This window comes from Pseudoliparis swirei, chromosome 1, assembly GCF_029220125.1.
Source record: "Pseudoliparis swirei isolate HS2019 ecotype Mariana Trench chromosome 1, NWPU_hadal_v1, whole genome shotgun sequence".
NCBI classification, from domain to species: domain Eukaryota; kingdom Metazoa; phylum Chordata; class Actinopteri; order Perciformes; family Liparidae; genus Pseudoliparis; species Pseudoliparis swirei.
This window is the reverse complement of record NC_079388.1, coordinates 5,327,901-5,351,535: the sequence shown is the minus strand read 5'-3', so window position 1 is coordinate 5,351,535 and position 23,635 is coordinate 5,327,901. Positions and strand designations below refer to the sequence as shown.

Below are 23,635 nucleotides of genomic sequence, written 5' to 3'. Positions count from 1 at the left end.
GCGGGGCGGATAAAGGATTATCTCATTGTTTCTCATCTTATCCAAAAGGTTGGCCTTGCGATGACCGTCCATAAATCCCAATATACTGACCTGCTGCTCCTCAAACGCACAGAGGATGAGTCACATTTCACAGATGTACCCGTATGTTCATGAACAAGATAACAAAGGTTTGTTTTATTCATTTATTGCTGTTCCCGTTGCTTTAAATGATGAGACCTATTCAAACCAGATATCGCTGCCTGGAGAGTGAACTGTGCCTGTGAATGTCCTTCTGAGATGTGAAACACACGCCTGTGAAACAGCAACGCTGACAACAGAAGGAAGACTTGTCGTCTCACACACTTTTTTTTTCCCGGAAAGAAACCGAAACACGAAGAAGCAAATTCAAAAACTCTCCTTGACAACTTGCATCGTCCACGACCGGTGGGCTTCTTTTGACACATAATAAAAGAAGAAGGAACCAACTCCCTCGCTATGGGCCTGTAATTGCTTTTCATTATTAAGCGGTGAGAGGAAAGACCTGATTTAGCCACATGAAGGTTTCATTCCTCCTTCTCCCCGATTCTTTCCCTCCATTAGCCTCGCCGGCTCACGGGAGACGATTCCCCCTCCGAGAAGTCGGCTCGCAATAACGCACGATGCGCAGTGACGGGGAATGAGACTTTTTAATAAAAAAGAGGAAAATAAGACGGAAAAAATCTCCGCCGGCAGACGGGACGGGGCACCTTTCGTGCGCCGCCTGTTCAGAGAGTCTCGGCCTGGATTACACTGTGGAGTTAGGTTGTCGGTGGGTCTGCAGATAAGAGTAAATAAAGCCTTTTATTGCCTTGATTCCTTCAAAGATAGTCTCAGCTGTGTAATATAGCCACCAAGATATCAGGGGATTGGGAGCAAATAAGGATAGGAGCCATATTACATATGAAATATATGTTTTATTCCGTATTATATGGCAAAATATAGCTGTTTTTGTGATATTCTAAAACCTCAAATCAATTCTTTTTTTTTTTAAAGACACGCAGTTGATTATGCGTTATTGTATGTTGACCTATCTTAACTGGGCCTGGCAATAAGGTCAAATCTGACAGCCGACAGTTTCCTCTCATTACCTCCGCCTGCCACTTAAAGTGGCCCGTTCGTATACAGTAGCGCTGACACGTATTGATCGAGCCATCGGCCTCCGATCAATACGCCAATACTTCCACCGGCTCTCCGAAAAATTCCTTTTCTGTAAAGTCAAGACCTCGAGAGGTTTGAATCATTTCTGCCGGCACATATGAATGCTCCCCAAAATTACTTTTTTTAAACTTATTCGTGACTTATTAGCAGTTATATGATAATACGGCAGTGATTTATTTCTCGACTCGGCCTTTTGGACTTTTAATAATTTTTTCAGACGCAGTGCTTTTATAAACCCGTCACTCACGAGCAAGGTCACTGAGAAGTCGAGCTCGTAAGAGGTGTAACTACTCTTCCCACATCTCAGGGTGGGAGTCCCTCTCGCTGCTAGGTGCCGGGGCCTTTCCCTGGAACGTTTCATTCAATTAAAAACGCAAATAAAACCATTGCAACCTTTACCTGCGCTGCAAAGGTCAGGGGTGAGATGATGGGGGCAGCCGGTGGGAAGTCAAGCGCATGTTATGGGAACAACACAGGCGGGAATGTCCGGGTCTGGAAAGTGAAGTCAAAGCTGAAGCGCCTGAATCATGCGTTCTCTCGACTGTCCACTAGGGGGCGAAAAAGAAATCAGGTTGTATATAAGTCTATGATGAAATTACTTCTCTCTTGATGTATTCCCTCAGTAAACATTGTGAACATGAGTTCATGGTGTCAATCTCTAGTTTTAAGTCTTATTCATTACACTGTGATGTTTATTTTTTAATTTATGGTCCATTTAGATTCAAATAGACCACAAAGCATGCTTCAGGGCGGGGCTACAAGGTGATTGACAGGTTGCTAGCTCTGCACTTTCCGGTTTGAGAGTTGCCCGTGAACTTTAACTCTTTTCCCTCCATGAAAGTAACTGTTTAAAAAGGTCTTATTCAGCGTTTGGTTGTAGTTATGGCTGCCAAAAAAAATACAAGATGGCGGCGGCCTAAATGCGAAACTCGAGGCTTCACAACAGCGGTCCGCAAAGCGCACGGGGACGTCACGGTGACGTCACGGTGACCACGCCCACTTCCTATCTGCATCCATACGTCTGTGATGACGCCCAAAATCGAAGATGCTACGTGTTGCGTGGAGCGTGTTGCAAGTAAAACTTCTCAATCTTGAGCTCAGCGGTGAAGAAAAGAAAAGCAAGCGAGACGAAGTCAAGGCGGTAAGTAGCAGCTTTAATTAAGCAGCTTTAATTACTGCAGAAGCAGCTGCCCCCAATAAAAAGTAACAACCGCATGGACACTGTTGCACTGAGACTTCTTTATTGCGTCATATATCTGCAGATGGCGTAATGACACCGCATGTGGCTGCATGCCTCTCTCTCGTTGGGAGGAGCAGGAAGGAGGAGCCGCTTCCTGCCTCTGGTTCGAACCACTGAGAGGTCTGAGGGCACGGGACTCCTGTATGAGGAAGGGGGGTCCACGATATGCCTTCAGATGGCGGCTGGTGCCTAATAACGAATGGGGGGCCCATTTCATTGCATGTTTTTCCTACTCAAACGTGCTACTAACGACTTGAGGACCGAGCGCTTCGAAAAACATTGCACGTTTACGCAACTGAGCGTGTGTGTGTGGAGGACCCTTGTCCTGCTTGTGGCACGTGTGTTAGGACTGAGTGGTGTTTGAACCCAAAATGCAGTACTCCGAAGGCAGGGAATGAGTTAATTCCTAACGAGGCGTTTTAATGTCCAACAAGGCAATTAGATGTATATATCTATATAAATATACCTGAATACATAAAACCCACAGGCTGTTGTTAAGCATACGTATTTAGGTAGATCTATAAAATATAAAATATACTTAGGGGCATTCGGAAGAGTAGTCAGAGTCCAGGCAGGGGGTCGTGGCACGGCAGGTCTGGAGTGAAAAAAGGTGTCAGAAGGAATGCAGCAAAAGTACTGAAAACAGCTCTACAAAGTACGGATAGCAACAATGTAGCTCAAAGCCTCTCCTGGTACTTGCCAGGTGAGTCTATGGGATGATCTGGCGAGGAGCAGGAGTGAAGACCGGGTTCTTGTAGTCTCTGGAGTTGATTGTAACTGAGAGTCAGCTCGTCACCAGGGAGGAAGGCTCAGATGAGCCTGAGTGTTTAGATGGTAGAGTGTGGACGGCGCAGTGGATAGCGCACAGGAACTCCAGCAGCAGAACGCAGAGGTGGCGGGTTCGAACCCCGTGGCGGGTTCGAAACCGTAACAACATGTGTTTAAAGCAGCTTCAATCAATACTTTCACACCGCGCGACTTTCGGTCTTGTCATCGCGGGTCTTAAAGTCGTCGGAGGGATTTCCAGACTGCACGGCTGACCGCCGTCACAGGGTCACGGGGTCACGCAGTAATGCTTGAAATCGGTCTCACGGACACCTCTTGAAGGTCTCATCTCCGAATCGATCGCATTGTTACTCTTGTCTTGTCTTTTTCTCGCACTGACGTGACCCTGGATTTCATTTGAAAACAGTCTTGATCTCGAAGCCTTGATCTCGATACCCTCTGGCCTCGGTTCCGGGGGTCTCGACTACAACACTATGAGGCGCTACCAGTCTGGTACCTCGTAGTGTTGATCGTCCTCATGCTCATTGGTCACCGCTGCAAATGCAACACCTAGAGCAGGGGTCGGGAACCTGTGGCTCGCGAGCCATATATGGCTCTTCCCGTGACGGCATATGGCTCCCAGACAATTTTGAGTTTGAAAAAAAAAAATCTCCGCCCGCCCCCCTGTAATTTTCTCTTTCGCGCCAGATTACAGCAGAAGTAATTTAAGGTCCTTTTCTTAAAGACGTCTTTGTTCTTTTATTAAACTAAACGTCTGTTGTTGGTCGTCTCTACACACCAGCATGTCACTTCTGTCTCTACGTGTCGCGTTAACACTTCTCGGCTCTCCGTCTCGCACAGCACCGATGCCGGCGCGAAGCAACAACAAAAGTCACCTGCACCCCCCCCCCCCCCCCCCGTAGCATCATGCAGCGCCAGAAGTCGCATTAAAAGCAAGACATATTTAACTTATTATACGTTAAAAATACTATATGGCTCTCAATGAAATATATTTAGAAATATTTGGCTTTTATGGCTCTCCCAGTCAAAAAGGTTCCTGACCCCTGACCTAGAGTAAAGCTCCGATTGTTACCGACCACAGCCTGGAGCTCACGTCCTCATTGGCTGTCGCTCCCCGACAGGTCCAGATATGTATCATTCTAAATGTCTCGGATAAAAAAACTAAATTGAGTTTTTAGTTCCCTTGTTTTTGAGAAATCTGTGTAATGTAAAGCGAGTCTTAGCGAAGTCCTGCCGGCCGTCCCTCCACCTTCGTCTCTTTCTCTGCGCTTAATGAGGAATCTCTGGAGTTCCCCCGTCCACGACTACATGCCAGGGAGTAGATGTCGGGCTTATGAGCCACGTGACATCCGTCCCGTACATCCGGAGGCCAGCCCGACCCGCGGCCGGCCAATCGGAAGCAGAGAGAATTCACAGAAATGATTCATTGCACATTTAAATGATTGAGAGTCACATTAAATACCATCATTACACCCTATTGTCTTCTGTAAAGAAAGACTTGTTTCCTGAGCTGAACGTGCGTGTGCGTGTGCGTGTGTGTGTGTGTGTGTGTGTGTGTGTGTGTGCGTGTGTGTGTGTGTGTGTGTGTGTGTGTGTGTGTGTGTGTGTGTGTGTGTGTGTGTGTGTGTGTGTGTGTGTGTGTGTGTGTAGGTGTGTGTGTGTGTGTGTGTGTGTGTGTGTGTGTGTGTGTGTGTGTGTGTGTGTGTGTGTGTGTGTGTGTGTGTGTGTGTGTGTGTGTGTGTGTGTGTGTGTGTGTGTGTGTGTGTGTGTGTGTGTGTGTGTGTGATCAGTGACTCACAGCACCAATGGAATCACCTCATGTCTGCAGCTTTTGTGCCCAGAATCACAAGAACACACCTGGCTGCCTCACAGCGTGGGGATTCAGAGTGTGAACCAGACCCCGTCTGGGTATTTTAATGAGTTCATTTGTTCGTTTCTACATTAAAACTTAATATTAACACGACTACATTATCAAATCATTCATTATAGCTATAGCTATATATATATAGTATCTAGCAAAGCTACTCAATGCTATAGCATTGAGTAGCTTTGCTAGATACTGAATGTCTACACACGCTGCTTTAGCTTTCTAATGCTTGATGAAAAAAGACCTATCAGGCCTTTGAGAGGAGGTAGGTGTGTGTGTGTGTGTGTGTGTGTGTGTGTGTGTGTGTGTGTGTGTGTGTGTGTGTGTGTGTGTGTGTGTGTGTGTGTGTGTGTGTGTGTAGGTGTGTGTGTAGGTGTGTGTGTGTGTAGGTGTGTGTAGGTGTGTGTGTGTGTGTGTGTGTAGGTGTGTGTGTAGGTGTGTGTGTAGGTGTGTGTGTGTGTGTAGGTGTGTGTGTGTGTGTAGGTGTGTGTGTAGGTGTGTGTGTGTGTGTGTGTGTAGGTGTGTGTAGGTGTGTGTGTGTGTGTAGGTGTGTGTGTAGGTGTGTGTGTGTATGTGTGTGTGTAGGTGTGTGTAGGTGTGTGTGTGTAGGTGTGTGTGTGTATGTGTAGTGTGTGTATGTGTGTGTGTAGGTGTGTGTGTGTGTAGGTGTGTGTGTGTGTAGGTGTGTGTGTGTGTGTAGGTGTGTGTAGTAGGTGTGTGTGTGTGTGTGTGTGTAGGTGTAGGTGTGTGTGTGTGTGTAGGTGTGTGTGTGTGTGTAGGTGTGTGTGTAGGTGTGTGTGTAGGTGTGTGTGTGTGTGTGTATGTGTGTGTAGGTGTGTGTGTGTGTGTGTGTGTGTGTGTGTAGGTGTGTGTGTGTAGTGTGTGTGTGTGTAGGTGTGTGTGTAGTGTGTGTGTGTAGGTGTGTGTGTAGGTGTGTGTGTGTGTGTAGGTGTGTGTGTGTAGGTGTGTAGGTGTGTGTGTAGGTGTGTGTGTGTGTGTGTGTGTGTGTAGGTGTGTGTGTGTGTGTGTGTGTGTAGGTGTGTGTGTAGGTGTGTGTGTGTGTGTGTGTGTGTGTGTGTGTGTGTAGGTGTGTGTGTGTGTGTGTGTGTAGGTGTGTGTGTGTGTGTGTGTGTGTGTGTGTGTGTGTGTGTGTGTGTGTGTGTAGGTGTGTGTGTGTGTGTGTGTGTGTGTGTGTGTGTGTGTGTGTGTGTGTGTAGGTGTGTGTGTAGATGTGTGTAGGCTTGTGGCTCGTCAGCACCTCTCCTCTCATGAGGGGCGGTGGAAATTTTTCCACCAGCAAAAGCCAAGATGGCGACATCGAGGTCCAGGTGACGGCGACACTTTGATCACGGCGTGAAATCAGAACAGAAACGAGACCGTGAACATATTCGTACATTAAAGCAGAAAAAACCTCCAAGTGAGTCGAGGAGGTCAGATTCCTTTTGCTGGTCTGTGACTGAAAATAAAATGAATGTGGGCGAGCTCTCAGCTTGGCTTTGTGTCTTTTGTTATCTCTCTCTCTCTCTCTCTCTCTCTCTATGAAGGAGGGACAACAGCTGGACTATCGACTGACGACGCGGCACTGTGTTATTGTTTGCGGAAGTCGTCCATTTATCTCCGCGTGTGCCTGAGGGGAAAGAAGACATCATTATTCTATCACATGCTCCCGTGGACAAGGCGAGCATGTTGATGTGTGACGGGTCGGATGTTTACCATGTCAACATGCTCACGTTTGCATATGAGCTGAACACAAAGCACATCTGAGGCTGATGGGGATGTATCTGCTTTTGGAGGGAAACAAATTGTTTTCAAAATAACAACCTCGTCGTTATGGCGCTGGACGAAAAGCCTTGGAAGAAAAAATGATAACACATCACCCACTGTTACCACGAATGGCTCACCAGTTACAATGTATCCTCTGGGGACTTTCAATATATCACATGGTAATCCATCCAATGAGAGTCAAGATATGTGACTGAGACCACAAGTGTCAACTTCCTAGCAGGGCTAGAGGTCATCTCAGGAGATCCCCAAGGTCAGTACGACCCATCCTCACAGGACCATGAACATACAACTACGAAAGAATCCAGTGGACTAACATGGATGATACGGTGGGTACGGAAAGTATTCAGACCTCTTTACATGTTTCACTCTTTGTTTCATTGCAGTCGTTTGCTAAAATCAAGAAAGATCATTTTATTTCTCTTAAGTGTTATATTTTAGTTTTTTCTTTTTTAATAAATTTGCAAACATTTCTACATTTCAGTTTTTTCCTGTCAAGATGGGGTGCTGAGTGAACATGAATTATAAATAACATGAACTTTTTTTATTTTAGCAAATGGCTGCAATGAAACAAAGAGTGAAAAATGTAAAGGGATCTGGATTAATGAATTAATTAATGTGATATTTCAGTTTGTCTTTTTTAATAAATTTGCAACATTTTCTACATTTCTGTTTTTTTCTGTCAAGATGGGGTGCTGAGTGTACAATAATAAGAAATAAAATGAACTTTTTTTTATTTTAGCAAATGGCTGCAATGAAACAAAGAGTGAACATTTTAAAGAGGTCTGAATACTTTCCGTACCCGCTGTTTATCGCAGTTCGGACCAAAACGGTGAACCAAATGACGTCGGACTGAAAAACAAACAGGATGGATGGATTTTCGTTTTAATATCTTTATTGTGCAAAGGTTACATCGTCTTTGAATAACTTTGAACCCTCTGAGTTGCTCGTGAACACTTCACATTGTCCTAACATATACATTCATCTGGTGAGCCGTCTACGCTGCCCTTGCAGCAAAGCTCTTTTATTTGTTGTCTTTTATAGATTCATAGATTGAAAATGGGGGATGTTATCCTCTTCCACGATGATTAAAATTGGTCTGATTTGGTAAACATAAAGCATTTACAAGGGAGGCTCCCTTTACCTCCTCATACATCACCCATTAGTGCATCCTGCAGCGCCGCATCCATCACACACGAGTCATGCTAAGTGAGAAGATCAGCCGGCTAACCTGTGCCAAGGTGACCGGGAAGCCATCTGAACTTAAAGTGGGATTCTTCCTTTGGAGGACAGAAGCGGACCCCTTTGCCTGCTTCCTGCTCTCCTAATGAATTGGTTTTAGCCTGTTTTGGAGCAAATTATCCGTCCCCATCCTCCTAATTTTCCAATTTGCTGTGTCATTTATACCTAATTGAGGACCGCACTGGGCTGTATTACTCTCACAATCGGGTGATATAAGGTCTGCTTTATACCGAGGAGCTGGTAAACTGAACATCAATTGTGGTCCTACAGGAGACGGGGTTTTGTTCCCGGAGGCTGGGGAGTGGCGCAAAGAGGCTTTAATTATTTCTCAAAGGCAAACCGCTGCTCCGCCGCATCATTTTATGGTCGCTTTTCCTTTTCTCTGTCTTTGATGGGGGTGAGAATTCAATTTGTTTTCGCCCTTCCTGATATTTGCGTCTCATATTCATCTAACCCAATAAGAAAAGCGTGTTTTCGACCTGCCCGGTGCAGCGTAGGGACGACCGCGCTCTCTGGAGCTGCAGGTCGCCCCGTTGTTTGTGTAAGTACGCACAGCGGGGGGTCCGATAACAACTCTAGATATCAGATGGATTTTATTTACTCTGCATGCTTTTATGTTCTGACATGGCTGTTTGTATTCTGTCCATTCTAACAGAGTTCTCCCTTATTACCTTCGCATTGAAAATGCGGAAGGTTATGTTTTAATCGCCGTGTATTTATTTATTTGTATGCGTGTTATTCGCATAACACAAAAAGTATTAAACCGAATCGCATGAAATTCGGTGGGATGATTGGTTATTATCCGGGGACCATTTGATTAGATTTTGGGATCGATCGGGTCAAAGGTCAAGGTCAAGGTCATGAAAAGGTCAAAATCTTCTTGTTACCATAGCGCGGTCAATTTCTATCCAATTGGCATGCAACTAATGCCAAAATGTTCATAATTCAATGCCCAATCTTGTGATATTCGAAGGTATGCGCTCTACCGAGTGCCCGTTCTAGTTTGTATTTGCGTTGTCTATTTTGAATTTGTGAGTCTTCTTCATCACTATTCTCACTATTAATTGTTTGTGCACTCATTGAAAAGCGTAAATATCGTCTAAACTTTGTATACGTAATCTCATGTCTTTTTAGGTTTGTTCTGTGACATCTCGGGACTACAGATGAAATATGGGCTCTTGGATAATAACTCTGGCACATTTACAGAAATGATTTTATTAATGTGCTCTGTCCCTTATTAAATAAACCAAAGATACATTTAGGATATGGGGAAACAATAAACAAAACTGTGCTATTAAACTCCTAAAAACTTACACTTTGACCACATGTTCTATTGTCGTCACTTCGTACAGGAGAACGGGAATGAACAGATCTTTTGTTCTTGATGGATCAGTGTAGAATGAAATATGACGTTGTTATTGTTATAACTATTATTATTAATTCAACTTCTTTTGACGCAGGCCGTTCTATAGGATTTTAAAGCCTTTAAGGTTTTACAATCACCCATCCATGTTATCCAACCATATATAGTAAATATATAAGTAATTTTAGCATTAATGTCATGTTTTTGAATTGTGGAATGATAAATTCATGAAACATTTAAAGTGCGCACACACCAACTTTCTGTAGCACTATATTGAAAAGACAGTTCCACTGCTTTCACTGAAGGCCAGAACACAAAGAGGGGAAATTAAATCACATGTGATGGACGTGTGTGAACTCTTGGACTTTACACACACACACACACACAACGTGAAAGCAGAGAGCAACGTCGCTGTCTTTCTCCTGAGCTTTGGCATCGGCAGATAAAAAGCATCCCCCTTACTAACGGTGACACAAATCAAGGAGTGACATCTCTCTTGGATCACAGAACAGGTTTAATATCTTTTGGCAACGCAGAGAAAGATGGCCGCGACCCCTCGAGGACAAACGTCTGCCACCGAGCAGAAGGAAACAGCAAATGGCGCGAACCTTCTGCCTCTCCTCCGACTGCCGCGCTGGGTTTCAGGGATTTGTTCCCGCGGGATGTTTTTTATTTTATTTTAGGGGGGGGCAGCAGATGTTCCTCTCTACTCCGCCCGGCGACAGAGGGGCCCCCACCCATCAACACGCCATCAGGCCCCTAGAACACACGACCGGAATGCATCGTGTTCGGTCTCATTTCGACTCTTACGACCTCCCGAACTCTCCGTCAGACGGGACGAAGAATTATCGCCGACGCCTTCTCTTTTTTTTGCCCCCCCCCCCCCTCCCGTCTGTCTGGGTGAGAATTGAGTGAGAGACAGTGGCGGACGGGGAGGTGCGGGCACATGAATAAATTGATTAGTGGGGCCACTTGACGGATGGGATTCATGGGAGGCCTCGACGCACCAGAGAATTAATTTCGCGAGGAGAACACGCCTCTGCCAGGTCCATTCGTCTTGGCGGAGCGTTTGGCAGCTTCCCCAGGTCTGGGGGCTCAATTAACCCGCCGGCTCCAACAGTTCGGGAAGGGAACAGCTTTGTTGAGATGTATATGCGCGTGTCAGACGCGTGTGTGTTCATGATAACAGATTTCGGAAAATGCATAATGAGGGAGACGGCGAGGGAGGGCGGTGAAAGGGGCGGGGTTTGGGGTTCGGGGCTAGAGATTGGTTGGGGGAGTGTTTGTGGATCAAGGGGATGAAAAGGATAGGTAAAGGAATTAGTTGATGGGACTCTGGCGCGACCTAAAAAAAGCATCAAATGATTTTTTTCAGTCCACTTGGAACAACCCGCAAAGAGACCTTTGCAGGAGGTGATGACCATCAACCGGTTTGGAGTTAATCAATTAGCCCTCCACAAAGTGGAAGATGGTTCCTCTGGCAAACCTAAATTAGCCACTTTGGGGGGGGGGGGGGGAAGCCCTTCATTACCAAGTGAAGCAGGTTGCACAGTGATGAAAGCTCCTTTTGAATTAGCCTCATCAGATTTGAGTTTTATTTAAATGTAAAACGTGCAATGAGGTTGGCTTTGCAGCAACTTTGCCAGAGGTCTGTTGAAACTTCTGTAGCTCTTCTAGCAAGCTGGAGATATCGTAGCCATAGGGGAGACAGAGGTGTGGGGGGGGGGGGAGGAGGTATGAGACAATGGGCCCCTGGGCACAGACATGCAAGCCTCTTTCTGTGTCTTTGCTGTTGTTTTTCCATCTCCTTTATTGTCTCTTTGTGTATGTCTCATTGTACAGGTGTCGGGCAGGAGGGGTGTGACCTATAAATAAATGATCACATACAAAATATTGATTATTGAACAGCTGCTTTACTGGACCGACCTTTGGACTGCTTTAAACCAGCACACACAAACACAGAGCTGCTGGTCTTTGAATCGTCTCTGTAGTGTGTGTGTGTGTGTGTGTGTGTGTGTGTGTGTGTGTGTGTGTGTGTGTGTGTCTCCCGTCCATTATCTCAGGCTCCAGTCCCTCATCCCGAACATCTCTGCGGATGATTTATGTAGCGGTGTTGCTCTGTGACCTCAAAATCCGCCCCATCCATACCGCACCTGTCACGGCGCCGCTGCCTGCCTGCCTGCTTACAGAAAACCAAGCCATCCGTGCAAAATGGCAATTTTCCACCCACGTAGAGAATAGGGGGAGAGAAAAAAAAAAAAAAAGGGTCCGATCCATTCAGAGGCGCAGGTAGGAACATTCTATGATATGTAGAGCAGGTGCGCGAAGGCTCGGCGCTCCGCTAACGAGGGAGCTGAACGCCACGCACCGCTGACCGCAACAGCTGCCGTTGGTGGGAATGCAGAGCTTGGCTTTTCTTTTTTTTAAACAGATGATAAAGCGCTTAAGATGGATACAGATGGATAGGGGGGGGGGGGGGGCACACAGAGCTCCCCGTGCTGTGGCTTGGTAGCATACGGTGCAATGGGAAGAGCGGAGTTGCGCGTGTCTGTCCTGGGCCCAAGGTGGGGCCCCCGGTGTGACCCACAGCCATCCCAGGTGGGAGCCCTAACGAGCTCATCGGGCCTAACGAAGCTTAACGAGCCTCTTAATTGGCGGCGCTATGATGTCAGAGGGCAGGGTTCTCTGTGCCGGCAGCGGGGGCACGGGCTGCCACTTCCTGCCAAACAGCGAGTCACGTGACTCCGGCGGTCGACGACCCCTCTGCGTTAACGACGTTGTGGAGACAAGAGGACCTTCCCCTGTGAGCAAGAAGAGCGTGTTCAGCTGAAGACGGGAAGTAAACGACGTTTCATTGGTTACCCATAAACATATATTTGGGTCGTCCAGCAACCACGAGGTACCCGGTTCGATCCCCGCTCTCCCCATAGCTGCATGTTGAAGTGCCCTTGAGCAAGGCACTGAACTGCCCAGTTGCTTCACTGCAGCCCACTGATCCTTAATAACTAAAGACGGGTCAAATGCAAAGAACGTTCCCACTGTGGGATTAATAAAAGTGTACATTATTATTATATTGAAATATAGGAGCTTAAAAGTGAAGACCACGGTTGTGGGTGATCAGCAGCGGATGTATTGAAACAGGTTTTACACTGAGGTCAGGTTAACTGGAGAAGAGACACACAAGTACAACGTCCATGGAGAACTGCTGCCACCTAGCGGTCACTATGCAAAGGCGCAGCTTGGTGAAGACTGATCTGTGACCACCAACACGTATCTAGCAACACATTGCCTTCTATAATAAACACACACACAGACAGCAATGGGCTAAATCTTTTATTGTTTTTTGCAGACAAAGATTGATCTATGTACAAGGAGGGTTGTGTACTCAACAATGACAAAATATTTTGCACGAATACAAGTGGAAGATTAGAGGGTACTTATGAGCAGTAAAACCATAGTTGCAGAGTTAAGCGTCTCACAAGGCTTGAAGGACAAATAAAATCCAAATTTAGAAAAAGCACTGAAAAAGAGATCAACAGTATAACCCCATGAAGGATAAAGCCCAAATACACATTTAAAAACGAACGGTGAGGCAAGTAAAACAGCTACTAGATGGTCTTACAACAGTAAATGAATAAAATATCATATAAAAGGTAATGTACAAGTTGACAGACGGTTGTTGGGTCACTCTGCGGTTCCACACAGGGTTGTGAGGCGATTCTGAAAAGTAAAAAACAAAAACAATGAGAATAAATGCACGTGCAAATATTTCACCACGTTGCGTCTCTAAACCGGACCATGTGATCCGACAAGTGAAGAGTTTACCTTTAGCAGCCAGATGCTCCGCAGAGCCTTTTCATCCAGCAGAGACAGGTCCACCGAGTCCATCTGGCTGGCCAGCAGCTGGACGCTCTGCACCAACACATCACCAAAGACATCGGGTAAGTCCGCCAGCTTGTCAGACTTCATGTCATACGTTAAACCCAAAATCAGCATAAATATGACGCTCGTGATATTCAAATGACGGCCGGGTCGCACCTCTCCGTTGCCGATGGGCACGTTGATGACGATGTCCTCATTTCCTGAGGCGATGGGAGAGCCGTTGACCGAGATGCTGAACACCCTCTCTTTGTGGCGGGGTTTCCTCACAGCGGGGGTCTTGGGAAGTCTGAGGGAACAGAGCGTGAGCGGTGAGCGCCGTGGAGCCCGTTGCTGGCTGCACACGCATCGTCTCCGATTCTAAAAAGATCCACGAGTTAAAAACAAAACAAAACGTGCACTTTTTTGCGCCAATAGTGGCGTTTTCAAATGAGTGTGATCGCAAGTCTGTAGCGCCACGCATAATGAAATACATATTCATTCAGTTGCAGATCACGTCTATGAAAAGCAGAGTGCTTTTTTTTAAAAATCACCCGGGGATTTTATGCAATACTTTGGTTGTTTATTTGCCCGTTGCATTTTCTTCAAATCCTAATCAGGACACTTAAAATACAAATTAAACTAGAACGGTCACTCGGTAGAGCGCATACCTTCGCATCTCACAAGATTGGGCATTGAATTATGAAAATGTTGGCATTAGTTGCATGCCAATTGGATAAAAATTGACCGTGCTATGGTAAAAAGATGTTGACCTATTCATGACCTTGACCTTTGACCCGATTGATTCCAAAATCTAATCAAATGGTCCCCGGATAATAACCAATCATCCCACCAAATTTCATGCGATTGAAGAAGATGTTGACCTTTCCATGACCTTGACCTTTGACTCGATCGATCCCAAAATCGAATCCAATGGTCCCCGGATAATAAACAATCATCCCACCAAATTCCATGCGATTCGGTTTAAAACTTTTTTTGTTATGCGAATAACACGCATACAAATAAATAAATGAATAAATAAATAGACGGCGATCAAAACATAACCTTCCACATTTTCAATGCGAAGGTAACAAGCACGTGCTTATATTGAGGAGACAGTCCCCCCCCCCCCATGTTGCTCTCTGGGTTTTATCCATCACTTCATTAGGAGAGGTTTAACCTCAACGATCAGACGGAGTTACGAGCCTTTCACTTTACAGTGAATGAATCATCCTGGTGCGGGAAGGAGAAGAGCGGCGGTACCGCGGCGGTCACGCAACCACAGCCAGAAGGCCTGCTCACCTCGGGTCGAAGCGCGGCGTGATGAGGGGAGTGGGGCCCATCATCAGAGAGGCGTCCAGCATGCTCCTGGCGGGGGTGACCATCATCTTCCTGCTCGATCTGAAACGCCACAGACAGAAGTTAGTCTGGCGTCATCCGGCCGCTCGGGGTGAAGCGGTACCGGAGTAAAAGCCTCACCGCCTGATGGAGGAGTTCTGCATGCTGGCGGCCAGCGCCTTTGCCCGTTTAGATGTCGTCGGCGGTTTCCTCGTTGCCTTTCCCTGAGTCGGGAACGAGCACATGTAAGGTGGCTGCGCGCAAACGTCATTCCACAGCAAATCACGTGGAATGATTACGATCAATGGCGCGTTTTGCTCCTCATGCGAGCTTCAACGAGGAAAGAAAGCCGTTGTTCCCGTTACCTTCCTCATGTTGCTCGGGAGGATTTCGTCCCCGGAGCAGGATTTGGCTCCGCCCTTTTTCTTTGATGCTGTGGGTTGGAGAGGAAATAGAAACGGGATGAGATTTGCCAACAAAACCTTCATTTCCCAAACATTACGTTTTTGACTGCAGTGAAATAAGTTTTTTATTCTATACCCGTTCAAAGGCGCATCAGCAACAAGACGTTGATAGACAGGTTTCATTTAAAAAGACACCAGGTGAAGAAGCTAACGAATCTCTGTTCTCTTGGTATCACTCCATGAATCAGAAACAACAGCCATAAAAAAATGTATTTTGTTTGATGGAAAGTTGTTGCTGAAGTCAAGATGAATTTCAGAGAAATCTAAAGACACAAATACAAAGAAGTACAATAAACACGTAAATGTGTATTTTAGATATTTTTCTTTCCACTAGTGTGAACCATATTATGGAAGCAAAACAGCCTCAAAATCTTAAAGATTGACCGCTGCATGAAACACTGTTTTAGCCTGGGTGGTCTCTGACAAATCTCTTTCGACGTACTTTTCTTGACTGATTTCAGAAGGACGGCGTGGTCCTCGGCCACAACGCTGTTAACGACGGCAGCTTCCTCTCGTCTCTGTTCAACAGGAAGATTTGGATCAAGAACTGAATGCTGTTATATACGGCACCGGGCCGTCCGCCACAAGCCAAATGGAGACACACTGTGGATCTAACGCATGATCATAAAGTAAATCACCTTTATATTATCCACTTCTGGTGACTTGGGTTTCTCAGACACTACAGAGAGATGTGGGAAAAGTTTGTATTTATTTAATATAAACGGATTAAAAAAAAGATATGAAAGGCTTTCTCATTTTACCCAACATATAATTGTGTCAACTTACTGAAAAACTCCATCCAGTTTGTCTGTCGGACCGCCTTGGGAAGCTTAATTAGAGCCATGTTGTAGCTGTTGTCCACATCTTTCAGTAGCTGGTTGAACTTCTCGTTCATCTGTCCAACTCTGGTCTTTACTGTGATAAAACATAGCAGGAGTCTTAGATTACACAATTAGTAGTAGTTTAAGTTGGTTCACATGGTAATGCCTCAGTAAAGATAATACAATGATGTATAAACCCAATGGATACTATCGGCCAACTTCAGTCGACCAAAGACAACCTAGACCAGTAAATTAAGTTAACTACTAATTAAGAGTAAGACGCCTTAAAGTGTAGCTCAGAGAGAATCACAACATTTTGATGTTGAATTTCAAAATTAAAGACCTTTTAAAATTGCATTAATTTACCTCTAAACTCAGATAAGGAAACAGCAGATATTCACAAACTATTACCAATACCAAGACATTTAGGTGAGGGTTTTCAATGTGATGCCCTATTCAATAATAGATTAATTATTGTCATATCTGGCTTCATTCTGTTTGCTAGTCTCATAATACTATGTTACATTACAATGACCCGAATAAGAGGTAGAGTACATATGAACCATTTCCTTTTAAATCTAATCTGAAATCTAAATTGGCTGACGAAATGCGATTTAAAGTTAGATCATGAAGGAGATTTTGAAGAGCTTTCATTTTTGATGTCCTTCATCAGTGTCTTGATTGTCTCTGAGGACCCATTCAGGTGGTCTACTATTAAACAAGTAATTAGTTTCCATCTATGGACAATTTTCTTTTAAACTTAACATCATAATGCACAGATATTGGAAGAGGTACCTTCTGAGGTAGTATGCTATCCATATCATTCACCCAATGGAAATTAAAAATGTTTCCTGAAATACAGTTTGCAATGTGGTAATTATTGTGTTCTTTAAGTTATCATTCATAAAATGTATACTTTTCACTCATTCGTTTATTAATATTTCTTTATAGTTATGTTTTAATTAACGTATCTATGATTTATAGACGCATTGACTGACATTGACGTTCACCGGAACTGTGCTCTTATTTTGAAGTCGGTTCTTACGCCGTAATGCCTAGTATATAGCCGCACACCGCAAAACAACGTGCGGGCTGGCGGGACAGTTTTTCGAATTGGAGGCTGGCTTGAGAAAAAAAATACAAAACAAAATAGGTTAAATGTTTTCACCTGCACTGTCGAAATCCTCCAGGAAAGCCTCCATTTTGGCCGTTCTGGGGTTGTTTTTCCGTTGTTTGGTGGTCCTTTTTCTGGGCGCCATGTCTACAGGGACAGACCATGAATGTACCCACATTTAAGAACACTAGACAGCAGTATCACTAAACAGCAGTATCACGAGGACACACCGTATCGTTGTGCAATTATATAACCGAGTTGATTTCAGCTGTAGCTACGGAGCTAGCTAACCGACTTAAACAGTCGACGTGACGTCACTCGTACTAACATCGGCTGGTAAAAACACACGCAAACACATTTAATAACTCTAATAATGACTTGGTGATACATATTTTATTAACAATTATACGTAAATAGTTACCTGTATATGTTTCTTTTCCCCTCACGCCGGAAACTGTCTCTGCTCTTCACAAAGCTATTTTCAAATGTCCGCGCGGGGAGGGGCCTCACCTGAAGTCAGCGAATCACGACTCGCGTTTGCTTTACGTTACCGGAAGTGGTTCTCGACCAATCAGAGCGCCGAATGTCAGTGTTGACATCGGGAGGACGGAAGTGGGTTCAGGCAAGACAGCGTGGTAAAGAGAGAGCGAGAGAGATGACATTAGCAGCTAATATCACCCATTTAAATGGTTTATGGTGTCAAAGGAGTCTAAGGAGACTAAAGTAATTTAAATACTCTGACTCATGTACTGGGCACACGCGTCTTTAAAAAACACTGGAAATGTCCACGCCTGCGCTTACTTCGCTGCATCGAGCGCTGAGGAAAAGCTTCCAGGCTCTTGAGAACAACCAGAAAGTATGGAGGAGTGTGTCGGCCGATTGCAGCCCTCTGCTCGTGTCTCTGGGGAACCTGGCGGAGCAGTCGCGAGCGCTGTCCAACGTCCACATCTCCAACACGCCGCTGCGAGACTTCCCCGACCTGGAGGAACGGCTGCGTTTCAAGCTGTCTCACGCCACGGACACGGTGCTGGGCAAACTCCACGAGAAGATGTAAGTGGCTGGGTGGATGGTGCGGCACACTGAAGGAAGCCTGTGAGTCTGCAGGGATGATGCACGGAGATATACGCACGTATTGTGCGGCCTCTGGCCCGACCTGCAGGGCATGCTACAATTGCTGAGAGGGGCTCAGGACCCCCTCCCTCTCTCTCTCTTTGTATTCCAAGTGAGCCTGACTTCCAAAGTGGCTGATGGCATGCTAGTTTGTGACGTCACGGTATGCTGCGACTATCATGCTGGCTTAAGTCACTCACAAATATGATGCACGTGACAATAGAACATGAGACAATCGACACATCCCAGTTCAAAGTGGTATCTATTAGTGCAGTCGAATGTCGTGGTCAGTTGTATAACACGCAAGAGACATACCAATAATAAGTGCAGATGACTAGTAATGCTCACCTGTCATGGTAAAGTTCAGATGACTGACACGAGTAGAGGTAGAGTGCAGATGACTGACACTACTATGACCTGTAGAGGTAGAGTTCAGATGACTGACACTACTATGACCTGTAGAGGTAGAGTTCAGATGACTGACACTAGTAGAGTGCAGATGACTGACACTACTATGGCCTGTAGAGGTAGAGTTCAGATGACTGACACTACTATGACCTGTAGAGGTAGAGTTCAGATGACTGACACTAGTAGAGTTCAGATGACTGACACTAGTAGAGTTCAGATGACTGACACTACTATGACCTGTAGAGGTAGAGTTCAGATGACTGACACTAGTAGAGTTCAGATGACTGACACTAGTAGAGTTCAGATGACTGACACTAGTAGAGTTCAGATGACTGACACTAGTAGAGTTCAGATGACTGACACTACTATGACCTGTAGAGGTAGAGTTCAGATGACTGACACTAGTAGAGTGCAGATGACTGACACTACTATGACCTTTAGAGGTAGAGTGCAGATGACTGACACTAGTAGAGTGCAGATGACTGACGATACTATTTATAGCTACTTATTTATATTCTGCCCCAGAATAAATAAATAAAACAATAGAGTTCTGATTTTGACCCATGCCATCCGTCCTCTCTCCCTCCCTCAGGTCTTCTCTGCAGTCCGTGAGAGATTCCATCAGTAACCAGGTGTCTGCCGTCTTCCAGCTTTACGAGCAGAACACAGACAGTTTGGATCTGCTCACCGTCATCGAGCGCTCGGCCGCCGCGCCGTCGGTGTCCGACATGCTGGAGTGGCTGCAGGATGCAGAGCGCCACTACCGGCAACAGTATCCCTTTTTTCTCCGTTCATGTTTGCCTTGGGGGTTTTGTGGCCTATTTGATATCTTTATTTTTACCTAAATTCACGTGCTCAGATTCCTACAGAGGAAGACTCTGCTGCTCACTCTGAGGCCAGATGATCTCTCCTGTTTAGAATCTGCTCCCGAAAGATGGAAATCCTTGGAGTGTCCCAGTGCAGAGGACCGCATCACAGGTACATGGAGTTGACAACTGGTTTGCTATAGTCCACACTGAAGTAGTCTGGCCACCATAAAGTATGAAAGAGGTTTTTGTTGTGGCTAGATTTGTGTATCGCTATAGACAAAAGGCCACACTATGAGTTGTGTGGAGCAGCTGGTGGACAGCATTATTATTATTTGTTGTTTTATTATCCGAAAGCAAAAATGCCAACGTCTGCTCGATAGATTACCTTCTCGAGCATTTTACGTTTGGCTAATGTCAGTTTAGAAAACGTATTTTTTAAGACAAGCGGACCAGAGGCCAACCACTCCGCCATATCTATAATGGCTGCCGTTTCATTATTCAGTGTTAGCAGTGGAGCGGTTTGTAGATTAACTAATTGCTTCTCCGTCTTCTTTCAGACACACTTCACAACGTGTCCTTCTTTACCGAGACCCAGTGAAGAGGACCAGCGACGCAGGTGGAACTCTGGGACTTAGTGTTTTTATGCAGGATTACGACGACATATCTCCCCCAAGGACCGGACAATTTTATATATATTTCAAATAAACATCCTTGGATAGGAGGTGTGTGTGCATGCACCAGACTTTATACGTGAGGGAATTACAACATCCACAAAATCTACCCTGTATCATCATTTCATCCCCGATCAACAACCCTGAGGCAAATGTACTTTAGAGAAACGACCAGAACACATGACACGCTGTAACCAACTGGTTTTATTTCACACACAATCACGTCAAGGCTTTGTGACAGACTGGGGGGGGGGGGGGGGGACGTCTGTCAGCGAACAACGGTTGATGAAACCACGGCAACCTCCACAACACAAGCCATCATTAAAACCACGTCGGTCAAACTCCATCCCACGATGAGGGCAACGGGCTTTTTTCAGGCGCTACTGTGAGTCACAGTGCAGCAGACACACATTTTAACGTTACAAAGATGTATATAAATATTTATATAAATATATATATTTATATATAAATATTTATATATATATGTTTACATATATCTATATATAAATATTTATATAAATATTTATATATATATATATGTTTACATATATCTATATAAATAAAATAAAGGATGGATATATTCATAAATATTTCATTTTAAAGCTTAAAATTCACAGACTTAAAATGTTAGAGTTTTTCAAACAGCATCAGCTCTTTAACTCGTCCTCTCTCCACCGGCGCCCTCGTCCTACACGTACTCCTTCAGCGGAACGCTATTCGACGTGATGGGCTTCGGGGGATCCGGGGCCGAAGCGGGCGTGTTGGCGAAGCTCCGGCCGACGTGGCCGCGGCGGTACCGGCCGCTCCTCCTCTCCATGAGGGGGCAGGTGCTGCTCAACACGGCGCCGCTGATCATGAGGATGACGCCGGACGCCCAGCCCAGGTAGATGGCCTGGCCCAGCTCGCGCTTGTGCATCAGCGGCACTTGGGGGTTGTAGAAGTCCTGCACGACGGTGTTGGCGGTCCAGGAGACGGGGATGAGCACGCACAGGCCCGTGAGGATGAAGAGGACTCCGCCGGAGAGCGCGATGCCGGCCTTGGCGCGGCGGTCGTCGCCGGCGCAGGTGGTGCACTTCATGCCGCAGCAGGACACGGTGCACGAGAGCCAGCCCATGAAGATGGCCACGCACATGAGGGCGCGCGCCGCCTGGATGTCCGGCGGCAGCGCCAGCATGGAGTCGTACGTCTTGCACTGCATGTGGCCCGTGGTCTGGTAGATGCAGTTCATCCAGATGCCCTCCCACTTGATCTCCGAGGTCAGGATGTTGCTGCCGATGAAGGCCGAGACCTTCCACTGGGGCAGCGCCGTGACGGCGATCGCCATGATCCAGCCGGTCACCGCGCAGGTGAAGCTGATCAGCTGCATGCTGGTGTTCACCATGATGACTAATATGTATGTATGTATATATATTTAGACTAACTCTGAGGGATCACAGGTCTCTGTCTCCTACACTTATTGCGTTCGTTATCCTTCTTTGTGGAAGTCGACTCCTTGGGTTGACTTGTTCCCTTCCCTTCCCGACGTGGACACGCTCCCTACGGCCTTTGCCCCCGATGCCACTTTGTCAGCAGCCATTCTCTTCTCTTTTTCTTTTCCTCTTCAACATCTGCACACTTATTTTTAAATCCCACGTGGCCTCAAATCACTGTTGCCCAGAAAATAATCACCCGCCTTCTCTCTCTCTCTCCAGTCATGCACCTTTTTGTTCTTCTCTTTCTCAAAAGGATCAGAGGCACTCTCTCCTCCTATTCATCCCTCATTTCGGGCCGATGCATTATTGAGTAGCCGATAGCTGCGCGGCCACTTGTCGCGGGATGGGATCGATGGGCCGGCCTCGCGGATGAAACGGATCGTTGTTTATTTGCCTTCAGCTCCGGTTCAAATCCAGCGGGCCAGTTGTTGCGCTGCGGTGTCACACTCGTGGCGCGGTGTAGCCTTACCGAGATGGATCCGCCCGACGGAACCCGATACTTGGAGCCGAGGCCACCGATGCAGCGTCGAGTGTATCCCGTCACGGCACGGTAAAAAAATGGTTAATCACACTGAACAAAATGTTTTACCTCACGTCGACAGAGAGCCAACGTTTGGTGCTCGGCGATAATTCCATTGATGAACACTCGGCTGTTTTTAAGAGTCAAGCCAAAGATGACATTTAAGGTTATTTCTCCTTCCAAAGAATCAACGTCGAAGTTCGCAGGCGACTCTTTCGAAAAATCGGGTCTCCAATTCAGAAACGCACGCACCAGGTTTCCGCAGAGAAACTGGTCATCAGACACTGCTGCCGCCAGCTGAAGTATCTCCTCGTCGACGGCGAGGCCACTTCACCCCGCCCCCCCAACCCGCTTCCCTTCGGTAGCAACGCGAGCCCAAAATGGGTCACGTCTCGGTTCCCAGGTGACAAATCGGGTCCGTTGGGCAGCGAGGCTCGTGGGCCGAGAGCGTCTGTCCACCGGTCTCCCGTCTTCAGCACCGCCGTCCAGTCAAACCTGCGAGAGCAACAATGAACCCCGGGCAACAACAAAAATGCATCGGGAGGGAGGGAGATGGCCAGAGAGGGTGAGATAACAAGAGGGAGGGAGGGATGGAGCGCCGTGTGGAGGTGGATCAGTTAACACAAAGACAACATTGGGGGCAGGGGGGGCTCTACAATGAGGATTAGACACTTTGGAATGTTTTGACCACACACACACTCGCATTTATTTTAATATAGGTGAAAATGACCCTCCACATACCCTCTTTTTGTCTAAAATGAAAGGATGAAGGTGCTGCACAAAAAGGGGGCGTAGCTTTGAAATGCTGAAGCGCCACAGGTCAAACTGAAACCAAGTCTCATTTCATCTGAACAAAGGAAATACCCAAAACCCTGAATTGACACTGGACTTATTGTTTTTTTCCACTTTTTTTTAAATTAAATGTCCAAAAATTGGAGCTGAAACAACTGGCTGGTCTCTACCAGTTTGTTTATTATGGTTATTGCGTAACAGCGAGAGGAGGGGAAACATTATTCCCCCCCGGCTGCAGCAGAAGGATCCGACAGCACGTCTTTTGTCCCCCACACTGTGAACCGTCCGCACGCATCGCCCCGACCCTCGTTGTGCCGATGAATTAAATATCACAGCATCAAGATCCGAGGTTCAGGTTCCCTTTCTTCTGTGGCCTCCCGCTCTCCTTGGCAACGGTGGTCATGACAACCAACCAGGACACAGGAAACGGGAGAACAGAGGTGATAAGAAAAAAAGAGGAAGGAGAGGAAGGCAACACATACCAATGACGGCCATCGAGAGGACGGATACTATGGTTACGGGGCAGGGGCCCTTCACTGCATGTCCTACTCTTATGTAATAAAAGGCAACATAATAATAATATCATTTATTGATCCCTGTGGGGAAATTCTCTCATTTTACCCATCCTTGTTATTAAGGAGCAGTGAAGCAACTGGGGGTTCAGCGTCTTGCTCAAGGGCACTCCAACATGCAAACTATAAATACAAATATGTATGCCAGTAAGAAGTATAAAATGTAAGAGGATAATATGAATTCTTTGTAAATTCAGTGGACTTTGGTTACAGACTGATAAGGACATTAA

General features: G+C 46.1%; 3 protein-coding genes across 3 annotated transcripts; 1 reads left to right on the top strand and 2 right to left on the bottom strand.

The window, feature by feature from the left end:
* Positions 1 to 12,774: 12,774 nt before the first annotated feature.
* On the bottom strand, positions 12,775 to 17,554 carry cdca8 (cell division cycle associated 8). The gene is made up of 11 exons (XM_056412053.1): positions 17,473 to 17,554; positions 17,106 to 17,198; positions 15,903 to 16,031; positions 15,755 to 15,795; positions 15,559 to 15,634; positions 15,018 to 15,085; positions 14,794 to 14,876; positions 14,617 to 14,715; positions 13,495 to 13,624; positions 13,282 to 13,368; positions 12,775 to 13,176 (listed from the first exon to the last, which is right to left on the bottom strand). Exons 2-11 carry the CDS (start codon positions 17,194 to 17,196, stop codon positions 13,141 to 13,143), a joined length of 840 nt encoding a protein of 279 aa, XP_056268028.1. The 5' UTR covers positions 17,197 to 17,198; positions 17,473 to 17,554; the 3' UTR covers positions 12,775 to 13,140.
* A 136-nt stretch (positions 17,555 to 17,690) lies between these two features.
* Positions 17,691 to 20,158, top strand: c19h1orf109 (c19h1orf109 homolog (H. sapiens)). The gene is made up of 4 exons (XM_056412308.1): positions 17,691 to 18,101; positions 19,162 to 19,341; positions 19,429 to 19,547; positions 19,936 to 20,158. The coding sequence occupies exons 1-4, from the start codon at positions 17,833 to 17,835 to the stop codon at positions 19,974 to 19,976; spliced, it is 609 nt and encodes a 202-aa protein (XP_056268283.1). The 5' UTR covers positions 17,691 to 17,832; the 3' UTR covers positions 19,977 to 20,158.
* Positions 20,159 to 20,253: 95 nt separating this feature from the next.
* cldn35 (claudin 35) lies at positions 20,254 to 21,433 on the bottom strand. The gene has a single exon (XM_056412178.1). It carries the CDS (start codon positions 21,428 to 21,430, stop codon positions 20,738 to 20,740), a length of 693 nt encoding a protein of 230 aa, XP_056268153.1. The 5' UTR covers positions 21,431 to 21,433; the 3' UTR covers positions 20,254 to 20,737.
* Positions 21,434 to 23,635: the final 2,202 nt, after the last annotated feature.